General features: G+C 38.9%; 1 protein-coding gene across 1 annotated transcript in view; it reads left to right on the forward strand.

The window, feature by feature from the left end:
• LOC118415593 (Fanconi anemia group D2 protein-like) overlaps positions 1–8,808 on the forward strand; it is a 53,325-nt gene extending 44,517 nt beyond the window's left edge. The window contains exons 34-45 of the mRNA XM_035820296.1: positions 158–276; positions 1,242–1,486; positions 1,770–1,777; positions 2,441–2,619; positions 3,237–3,359; positions 4,568–4,661; positions 5,640–5,711; positions 5,968–6,006; positions 6,360–6,434; positions 7,345–7,566; positions 8,094–8,216; positions 8,704–8,808. Of these exons, the coding sequence (XP_035676189.1) occupies positions 158–276; positions 1,242–1,486; positions 1,770–1,777; positions 2,441–2,619; positions 3,237–3,359; positions 4,568–4,661; positions 5,640–5,711; positions 5,968–6,006; positions 6,360–6,434; positions 7,345–7,566; positions 8,094–8,216; positions 8,704–8,772 (1,368 nt within the window). The 3' untranslated portion in view covers positions 8,773–8,808. The remainder of the gene's footprint in view (positions 1–157; positions 277–1,241; positions 1,487–1,769; positions 1,778–2,440; positions 2,620–3,236; positions 3,360–4,567; positions 4,662–5,639; positions 5,712–5,967; positions 6,007–6,359; positions 6,435–7,344; positions 7,567–8,093; positions 8,217–8,703) is intronic.
• Positions 8,809–11,740: the final 2,932 nt, after the last annotated feature.

The following is an 11,740-nucleotide window of genomic DNA, read 5'->3' on the forward strand; positions in this document are numbered from 1 at the left end:
TCAGCTAATTGACAGGCTTAATCCGTCCACATAATAGAAGCAAACCATTTACAGTTTCTCCTTCATATTATTCAGTTACTATGTGTTATTTTTTGTCTAATCCCTGAAAAGCTTGACTGATTGTTGATGATGTTGTATCTACCACTTGTACATGCAGACCCTTCTGGAGGAGAATGATGGGGTGGTGGATGGTCCCTGGCGACACCAGGCACAAACACAGCTCATGTCTGCTGTCTTCTCCCAGCTGCTACAGGCACTGGCAAGGGTCTTCTCATGGTAGGTGTTGTATCCCTGATGTGCTTCTATCCCAGACGTGCTTCCGACAAATATGTTGCCGACAAAGGAGCAAATCATGGATATCCATATTAAGCAACTTTGCTGTCAACAAGTTCTGGATATCCAGGAAGTGCTTGGAATTTGGGGATCAACCTGTATAAACAAGGTGTCCTCGATAATCCAGAACATGCACTTTGCATTTCAATATGCAGAAACTTGCATGACTTTGTAATCTTCTCGGTCAGAAAGACGTTATCTCTGTCCAAGCACAGGGTTTGGGTAGAATTGATTCAGCTACTGGTTCTTTCTAAAAAAGAATAATCTAACCGAAGATAACGATGGAACTCGTTTGGGATAGGTCAGTAGTCTTACTGACTCCCGTCATAAGTAATAAAGTCCTTCCTGCAGAAATGGTGCAGTAGGCGTTTAAGATCTCCTTTTCTGTAGCTCTCAGGGCCACACAGCTTTGTTTAATAACTCAAATGGGTGGCTAGTCCACTGGCAGTGGTTTATATGTTCAAGTGCCTTGCTCTTTCCCAAATGCTGATGTGTGCTAAGCATAGAAAGCAGCATGTATCATTTTTAAAGTTGTTGGTATGACTCGTCTGGGATCATACTCACGACATACTTACTGCAAGGCGAGTACTTGGCAATTGCACCATTACATACTTCTGTGTATTGGAAGACTATGATTTCCTTTTGTAAAGATATGATAAACAATGCACTTGACACATAGCTAAGTACAATGTATGCAGTGATAGAAATAACATTGTATATATGTACAAATGTCGTGCAATAAAGTTCATCATTATCTTTTATGTGACACCTGTTGTCTCAAAAACAAAAAAAGCAGGTATAGTTTTTAGCTTGTGTGTTTGTTGTTGGCCAGGGTCCAAATTTGTTCCTAGGCTGACTTGTTCTCTTCTTTCTTTTAAGTTGATTTCTGCCACCATACTTTCTTGCAGGAATGGGTTCACTGGTACTGATGGTCAGAAGCTCCTACAGCAGGCTGTGAACACGCTGGCCGGCAGGATGAAGGTGTCGTCCACCACACAGGCCTCCAGCCAGGACACCATCTCACACGCCTTCAGATACGTGGAGAACTTCCTGAGCACTGCACCCAGCCTCAGTACCACCGTCTGTCTCATCAGGCTGCTCGTCTCCATCTCTGATAAGGGCAGCCAACCAGAACTCTTCAACTCCAACATAGGTCTGATTACTGAATACTAAACAGGGCTCGAAATACCACCTACATATGCAAATTAGTGCAAGTAAAATTGGAGCTGTGTAGGTATTTCTGGTGTCTACCTGCACCTAACCTGCATGGGTCCATATACTGAGTTTTATACATTAATGTCCTGTCATGTACGTGTACATGAATTGTTATTAGCTGCATTGACTTTTACCATCTAATATAAAGTATAAAACAAACAAAAAATAGCAATGGTACCTGAACAATTTTAGTATGATCAATTTACTTCCTAACTTCACAGTGGTGCAGGTAAATTTTGTCTGGTGCAGATAATCTACAATGTTACCTGCGCCAGTGCAGGTATGCAAAAAAAAGTATTTCGAGCCCTGCTAAATAATACTCCACCAGTCTCTTCATTTTCTTGTGCCTCCAGTGAGGCATCTCAGACGTGTAGTCCAGACACTGCACCTTCGGCTGTGGGATATTCCTACAGGAAGTTTGCAAACTATGGATTAGAACTAGAACTAGAACTAGAACTAGAACTAGAACTAGAACTAGAACTAGAACTAGAACTAGAACTAGCTAGACCATGTTGATTTGAGTATGTGTATGACATTCTCTAGGAAACCAAGAACTGAATGTGCCAATAAAAAGTTTGACAAAAAAGATGTTTTACACCGACTTTAATGATGAAATCTATGTGGTCAGGATGGTTGAACAAATGACTTAACACAGGAATATGGTATGCCAAACTGTAGATCCTTTATTTATATTCTTTCACATCTTCTTGATTTTTGGCATAACATGAGTTTTAGTTTCCATTTTCTTAAATCTGATATTTATTTTGCAATTTCCTTGGCACGATTGATAGTTTTTTGGAAAACACAAAGTAATGCGCACATGGATTTCATTGTTGCAATAGACAGCTTGCTATTCTGATGTTTATTATTTTATTGACGTTGACTTCATCAGCATATGCTAACTAAAAAGAAGAAACTGTTTTCTGAAACTTCTTTTGATTGGATTGTTGCGTACTGGTTCCCTACTGCAGCTGAACATACCCAGACCATCCTGAAGAGAGAATGGATAGGAAAAGATGGACAGAGGGAGAAGGGGGCCAAGTGTAATGAGGACTTACAGTTTGTTCTGAAGTAAGTCTTTTCCAAAAGCTTAGACATAATGTAGTCACATTAGACTTTCAGCACATACAATATGCAGCTGAGGCAATCTTCCTTACCACTGAACATCACATGCTTCCAGCATGTGATGTTCAGTGGTTAGTAATTCTGCCTATCTGGGCTATCAGTTGGTTGTTTAAATCCCAACTGCAGTTCTTTGGACGGGATGTTAAGACATGGTCTGCTGTTCATTGTACAAGAGCTACAATGAACCTGTAAATATGGTACAGATTTTTGTCTTCTAGTGTGAATAGAGAACAGATAGCTGTTCAGTGAGTGAAACTGGATCGAGACCATAGAATGCGAACACTCGCGCGTTTCATTAAGTTTGCAATAATCACTTTTCTGTACACAACTACATGTATAAGTGTTTTATTTAACCAAATTCTTTCACTAAAACAACGTTTGAATGAAACACTGTCTTCAGTTGGTTGTGTACCGAGAAGTTTGTTTATCTGTTTCAGCATGACATTGTACTTTCACACATTGCATCCTCCATGTCGCAACCTTGACTATTTGAATTGCAAATAGTGCTTTGTTCGTAATTTCTTTGCATGATTGATCTAATGTACATTTTACTTCCCACCAAGGACCTTCCTTGATTACTCGGAAGACAAGTTGTCGTGTATCGAGCACCTAGCAACTGTGGGGATACCAGAACTGGTGGAGGCAGACAAGAACGGCTGCTCCAACTCCTACCCAACACTTACAAGGTACTCAACTCAGAACACAACAGTTCAATTTCAGGGTTCTCCGATTTGCTCTGTTATTTTTTATGATTCAAAATAAAAAGTGAATGTTCAATTTATTTGCATGTGTTAACCCAAAAATCAGTGTCAAAATACTTTTCTGAGCCAGGTTGTGCAGTGTGCAACCTGGGGCAAAAACTAGGTTGCACAACTGAATTTCAAGTTGCATCACCTACAATTCACTAATTTCTGGAAAAAAAGGTACAAGACAACCTTTTACTATCATTTTACTTATAAGCATGTTTGTATCTAAATAAAAATCAAGTAAATTGACAACAAAATCGAGTTTAGAAGTAAGTTGCACGAAGCAAAAAGTGGTTGCAAGTTGCAAGTGGGTATTTTGCACGCTGAAAATGCTCACGTTTTACTACCAAAAGTTGGAGAGATTCCTAATATATCGTCTTTGGCAACAACTTGTAGCATCTTTTTAATTTTAAAAGTTTCTAAAGTGCTTACTTGATTTAATATGGTATTCATTTATAGTTTCTTCACAGTTCAGTAAAAGCATAATGACTTATCACAGCTTGTCCCTTAGCACTGTCCCTAGTTTTCTTTGATATTGCAAAAATATGAGAACCAGGAAATAAGATTGGTTTGCCTTAGGCCACACCAATTTAATGTCTTGGTTCACGGATTCGCTCGCTCCGATTTTTTGGAAAATAAAATAAAAATAAAAATTACCATTCAGCAAATTTTCACCATTAATGAAACCATTTACCAACTTTCTGGTGTAGCAAATTGGCCTTTATATCATAAGCTCCTTAAAATCAACAAACTGGTGCTGTTACTGTACAGTAATAGTGGTTTTGTACTTTTTTCAAACTGAAAACTTTTTATTCTTTATATTTTGGAATAGCCCTTACCTTTACCCCAACCATTTTACAATTTTTATTTTTATTTTTATTTCACCCTTTCGCTCCATGTTTTTTATGAAAAAATCCGTGAACCAAGAAATTAAATTGGTGTGGCCTTACCAAAGAAAAACAATTATAATTTGTCTAGTAACTTTTCAGTGTTTAAATGTTAAAAGACTGTTCTTAAATGTAATACAACTTCATGTGACATGACAAAGTTTTTAAATAGATTTCCTGTGATCATGGTACATCTATTAGATTATATTCTATTCAATGCTACATAAATTTGCTAACAAAGTGATATTTTTCTGTCTTCAGGCAGTCCCTTGGTGTATTCTACCGTGCAATGATGAGTGAGCTTGTCGTGTGTGTTAAGGACATCCCAGCTGGGAAAGTATCAGATGCTGCAAAGGTACCATCTGAAGTCAACATTCCTAAAACAAAGCTAGACTTCATATCGAAAAGCCAACTGTACTATGCTACATACAATGTATTACCTGGAAGTCAAGTTCTCACTTGTTTTGCATATTAGTTTGTCATAGTTCCAGGCTCTTCCATCATTTGAGACTTGTGCAGAGGGCTATTCGACTGACTGATTGAAATACTGTAAATGCAGAAATATTTGTGGTAGTTTTATATTTGCGGTTTTCGCAGTGGCCACTTCACCTTGAACTTAAAACCACCACGAACATTTTTCCACTACAGTATGTGACTTACAGTAAATGGTGCTACCACGAGATGTACAGTCAAACCTGTATTAGCGGCCACCTTTGCATACCGGCCACCTGCCCATAGTGGCCACTTTTTGTCGGTCCCTTGGATTCGTAATGATTAAGAAATAGGCTTAGCGGCCACCTGTCCAACGCGGCCACAGCCACACAATTTCCGGTCCCGCAGACACAGAGACACTGCCGATTACGGCCATGGCGGACGGCTGATCTACGATCCGGCACGCGTTTGGCCATTCAGCGGCCGTATCGTCACCCGACGCCGGATTAAAAACCTCTTTATTTTCATATAGTGTAATAATCATTGCAGTACATGTAATTCTGTAGTATGTGAATTAAGATCAATGGGTACTAAAACCATGTGTAACTTTGATAAATAAATATTGCTTGTGGTCAATTAATCAGCATTTTCTCTATAGCGGCCACCTCTCTATAGTGGCCAATTTTGACCAGTCCCTTGAGTGGCCGCTATAGACAGGTTTGACTGTACCTTACTGTAGTTTCAAAAACACCACATCCAGATATTCATGTGCCGACCTGAACCATACAATTTTACAGGACCGGTACAGGTACAGGTATTACATGTATGTACACAGTCCTACCTGGATGTCTAACCTTCATCAAAGTTGAGTCATTCTTTTTTTTTCTTCTTTAATTACCAGGTTCAAGTTGAAAGACTGTTCCGTTGGAGCATTGCTGTCAGGATTTTCCATATCCTGATCAACTTGGTCAAGGTAAGGACTGTATGCCCACTTCCTCTATCCTACATCTGTACATGCACAAAAAGTTAAATTGAAAGTTCATCTGCATAAGTAGAAGACAAACGATGTAAAGTTTGAGAGCCAGAATGGAGCAAGTAGATAAGCTGTGATGCACAGCATGAAGATAGTTAAAAAAAAGTTTTATGATAAAATATATATCATAAATGAAATATTTTATACATTCCACAACCAGGGCTTTACATAATTTACATTTTCTTTCTTCCTACAGGCATTTGATGGCAGAGTCTACCTTGGAGCAGCTCAAAAGGTAAGTTTACAAACGGTTGCTGGGTAAAGAGAATGATATACAAAAAAAAAATGTACATGTACATGTTCAGTGCTCAAAATACCCACTTGCACTCTTGCAAATGCAACCACAATGTAAATGTGCATGGCATTTCTTGCCTTAATACATGTATGTGAACTGGACTCCCAACTTAGCCACTCTTCTTAGAGTGCTGCTAGAAGAAGGATCATGTCAATTAAGTTAGAATGCTTAGTTTTCTTGCCAGTTTAATATGTATTCATTGTACGTTTTTACTATTAGGAATTATATTTAGCAGTTTGTGGTTGTTGCAATAGATTGTGGTTGTTTGCAATAAAAATTTTTTGTATCCTCAGTATGGCCGTATGTTTGTGGAGGTGTTCTTGCGACAGGGTATGCCGGTTCTTGATAACGTCTTCAAGACACACAAGGTATGGCATTCAGACATCTTTCCATGAACTTAAGTGCCTCCATCCGTTAGGCCATATTGATTTGATTATATGGATCCACGTGCATCAAGTTTTGTCCATTTTCCCCCAAAAAATGTGATGGCTAATACATAACTAAACTGAACTGAACTGAATACATAGCTGCTGCAAAAGAAGTAGAATGTATGCTATATGTATGGAAAGTTGCAATAAAACAAATGTGGTTGTTGAATGCCAAAGTAAGTTGCAAAGGAAAAGGAGATGCTGTAAAAATGGAAATGTAAAGAAATTGCTGCACGTTTAGATGTTATCCATATATTCAAGTCAGTGTGGCTTTTTCAACATCACATTTTGAATATCAATTCAGATATGAATTGTCAAGCTCCATTTTCTATTGCTAGAATCATAGACATTTCAATGTACCATGCCAGCAGTCAACCAAATGAAAATGGCTAGGATTGGCAGGATTTTGTGAAATATGCTTGGTTGGGTAACCGGAACACAGCTGCATTGTTTTACTATGCCTTACTTTCAGGTTTGGACAAGTTTTCTAAAATTCAGTTGTCCTATCAGGCAAGCACATAAAACGTTTATTGCCTAAACCAACTTTTCACTTGTCCAAAATTTTTAAATCATTTTTCTGTAGAATGTATTCTCACTTCCAGCAATAGATTTCTTTTGTCATTCATTGCCTATATATTTCTATGTTGACCATCACTTGATTCCATGATTGCAAAAAGCAACAAGTTTATCAAAATCTCACTTTATGTTATACAAAAAAATGTAGAAAGAATCTTACCTGCCTGATCGGACATGCACTTGCCCGATCTGCACTTTCACTTGCACGGGACAATCGAGCTAGTGGACTTGACCAACCCTGACATTAGTTTACATCCCACACCCTTCCTTTCAGGACGATGTGCACAGCCTACTGAAGAACCTTCAGCTCAGTACTCGGGCCATGCACCACATGTGCGGCTTTTCCAAGGTCAGCAAGGACGTGGTGCTGACCAACTACGTGCCACTGGTCAAGAAAACCCTGGAGATGTTTGTGTATCGGGTCAAGGCCATGCTGACCATGAACAAGTGCCTGGACGCCTTCTGGCTGGGCAACTTGAAGAATAGGGACTTACAGGTAGACGACTTTAAGTTATACCTTTAAGCTAGAAGTAATAATTGTAGCATGCCCTGAAACAAGTTGAACTGCAATTTCCAACACAACAAATGATCAGCTCCAGTCTTTGTCAAGGAACAAACAATCCAATGCTTTTGTACGTCAAGTTATGTACAAAGTAGATAGCACATGTGACTCAGTGAGCAGTGGATCATAAGTTGCAGGAAGTCAATTGGGCGCACTGTCTCTGTTTAGCCTTTTAGGAATGGTTGTAAGGCTGTGATGTAGATGGCTTATATAATGTGACTTCATTGTGCTCACTTGCTAAAATCACCTGTTAGGGGTTTTTCTCACCGGACTGCAGTATGTTGGCAACGTTGCTGCATTCTGAATTGACTTGACAAGTATTTGCAGTAACCTGTTCTGAAAAATAACATATTACCCTTCAGATAAAGGTGAACTAGTTAGAACTTGTTTCATATAGCATTTATGCTCATGCAGCAGGAACAGGTGTGTTTAGGCTTGTTGTAACTTGTTGTCTGTTCCAGGGTGAAGAGATCAGTTCCCAGGCCTATGCTGACCCGACTCCTGCTGACGGACAGTCAGATGACGACACTGATAACGATGCCACAGAGCTGCCAGATGATGATGATGACGATAGCGACACTATGGTGAGCCTACATATGTCTGTACTAGTCTTGTGGATTTCCATGTGTTTCTTATTACTGTCACTAAGAATGTTAAGTTTAGGGGTGTGTGTACATGTACCTGCTTGTGGACATCATAACTTGAAAAGTCCTAGATAGATCTTGATGATATTCAGTATGTTGGAAAGGGTTGGTAAACTTAGGTAAAAATTAGTAGATGATGGGGCCCCTACCAGTTTTCTATGGTACTGCAGTGGAACTTCTTGTTTTAATCTCTCATGTTCTGGACCATGTTCTGGTCACCATTTTTAAATTGGCATTTCAGTTGCAGACATTGAAAAAGGAATTAATTTTCATGACTTTGACCTGTAGGTCACTTGGGTGAAGGCCAAAGTTATAGGAGGTTAGTTCTGCAAATTAAGACTTGATTTTTATAATAAATGAGGAAAATACATGTTTCGATTGTGCTAAATGACAGCAATTTCATACTCTTTGTTTTCATTTTTGACAGAACCTGGAAGAAGAAAGTGTGGGCAGCAATGACAGTGTGGATGGAGAATCATATAGTGAGAGCTACTAATAAACATCAAGTGGACCATCCTCCTAACGCCCGGTCCCCAACGGCATTACCTTATGGGGCCCTGCTATCCCATGCCCTATCAGTGGCTATTATGATTGTCGCCACAAACAAGCTGTCAACCAATCAGAGAATAGGCCTTTCTTGGGCTTGTTGTTGTCGCAAGCTGTCTCGCAAAGGCCGCTGGGAAGCTATCAGCCAATCATGTTACGTATTACCATGGTTTTGTTTGCTCACCATGCCGACGCCCGATCCCCAACGGCTGACTGCCCATATAAGGGCAAGCTCATTAATATTCATAAGCAAGGCACCCCTAATAACCGAATACTGTGGCCGAGTTGTCAGGGGTGATATCATAGGCTTTGCCGTGATTGTCAACCCTGAGTGTGAGGGTGCAAGTGGACTACATGTATAGCCCATATGTTACTACAAAGAACATTTACGGTGCAGTACAGTGGATATTTGCCACTTACATGGAGTCAAAGTGTACATGGCATTAAGTGTCCTTAACATGATCTTACAGATAATACAATGTATTGAAAAATAATTTTCTATAAGACATTTACATTACACATTTATATTTCAGTTTTTTCTTCTTAGAAAAGGTCTATTCGAAATGCTTCTATACATGATAGAACATAATAATAACTTTGTATCGACTTAAAACAGGATTGAAAATTCTGTTTAGTACTGACAACATACCAGTGAAATATGTTGCAGACCTATGAAGATCTTAAGAAGAAATTCTACCCTTTGTTCTTACATTTTTCCCCATCTTTGTACATGTAAGTTGCCGGCTTCAATCAAAGCTTTATACCTGAATCTGGAAGTAAAATGTGTTGTCTATTGCCCTTCAAGAAACCCTTAAAGGGGCATTCCACTCCACACGGGAGTGTTATTTTCCGATAGATATCAATTTTAGGAAGTGATAACTGCATACTACTTCACATTATACGATAAAGTACCCAGTTGCTCCACATGCCTCAAAAGCATTCAATGTTCTACTAAACTCCCCAAGTACCCTTTAATTGAATTAATCCTATGGCTGAATACAATGCAAAACTTTTAGGTAAGGTTACAAAACTAATTTCAGGTTCTCTAAGAAATCTCGTCTTGTTCTTGTATTCTTTGCTATCTTATGAGCAATTAGCCTTCTCGGTGTGCTTAGCGTACCTCATTTATTCCGAAAATATGTACGATAAACAAAGTGTATATGCATACTTGGAATGCATGGGTAGGGTCTGCATGGGTTTAGTGAGTGTCATTATTGTTTTATAAAACACACATCACGTAATTCATCCCAAGGTGAATTCCACAAAATTCGGCTGATTATGTATTCTTTGACACATTATCTATTGGAAAACAATACTCCCTTCTGGAGTGGAATGTCCCTTTAACATGTATGTATAAGAACCGAACTTGTTTTTATCTAAGCTACTCATACTGTTACATGCTGGTATTTCAGCAATAAATACATTTCTGTATATTCAAACCACCTTGCTTCTTGTAGTCTTTTTGACTGTCTTTGGTTTTAAATGTTTACTGTTAATGCAGAAATGTTCGCGGTGGATTAATATTCGCAGTGACCACTTCACCAGGAACTTAAAACCACCGCAAAGATTTTCTATTATGGTATTAGACTGCAGTCTATGGTGTTGCCGCGAAATTAAAACCACCGCGAAAAGTTATTTTCCCCGCTACCGCGAAATTAAATCCCTGCGAACTTAAATGCATTTACAGTATCTTACTGCACACAGTTTGGTCACACCAATGCTATTTGTTGCTTCTCTGATTCTGCTGTCCTAGGCTCTTTTTCTCAATTTGAAAAAAAAAATGGCTACACCTTCATGTTGAGAAATTTTCACTGCCTTTCCAGACTCCCAAATAAAAAACTAAAAAAACTTCAATTGGACATCAGAGTTTCTTCAACTGTTTCATCCAAAATATGAGACGTTGGGATGGATATTTGTCTGGAATTTTACACGAGCTGGTAACGTTTTCTTTTGTGCTTTGTAGGGCTGGGTATCGGTACAGCGTACCGGTACAAAACCGGTTTTTCTTATTGGACCGGTCCAGAAAAACCGGACCTGAAAAAATTAGGTGGACCGGATGTTGGACCGATTAGAAAATTAACATATTATTTTATCAGGCATTCACACGTTTTGGCGCTTGCAGTTGGAAGAAAATGACAAGAGTGAAGTAGAGTAGAGTTTATAGTAATTTCTATCAATGTTTACAGTCAATCGTACAGGTGCAGTTAGCGTTGTAGGATTTTAAAACGCCAGTGTAAGTCTAATACTCCGCCAAACAGATTTCTTTGTAGTGAAGTGGACAATTGGTATGAGTCATACTTAATCAGGTCCGGACCTGGACCTGATCCTTTGGACCTGAACCGGACCTGGATTTTCTGTACCGGTACCCAGCCCTAGTGCTTTGAACTCAAAATTGGCAAAAAACGGAAATCCAAGATTAAACTTGCCTGGCCTTATTATGCTCCCTCTATATCAATACTAATAAACTTAGTTTTGTACAGATGTGTACCACATATATATTATGTTATCTTGTTACACATGAACTTTCACAGATACAGTGCTGAACTTTTCCAAAGCTTGAAAAAGGTGCACAACTAAGATTTTGGGGCATACTCATACACTTGTACCTTACTCTGCTAAGCAAATTGACACACATACAGCTCAACTTTCTACTTCTTTTCCCATTCCACTCACCAAACACTTTTAGGTGTTGCCTGCAAAATATTGGTCACAATTTGTGCACAATTTAATTTTGGTAGACATTCTTACATGTAACTGCTGTAACTATGCCCTGATGTTTTGAGTTGTGCACCTTATATCTTGCTGTGGCCCAGAACTCGTTGAAGTAAACACAGTACTACCGGGTAGTATTCAACTTGATTATGAACAGCTCACTCCAACTTTGGTACAATAGAAGACATTTAATTGCACTCTCCATT

This window comes from Branchiostoma floridae, chromosome 5, assembly GCF_000003815.2.
Source record: "Branchiostoma floridae strain S238N-H82 chromosome 5, Bfl_VNyyK, whole genome shotgun sequence".
NCBI lineage: Eukaryota > Metazoa > Chordata > Leptocardii > Amphioxiformes > Branchiostomatidae > Branchiostoma > Branchiostoma floridae.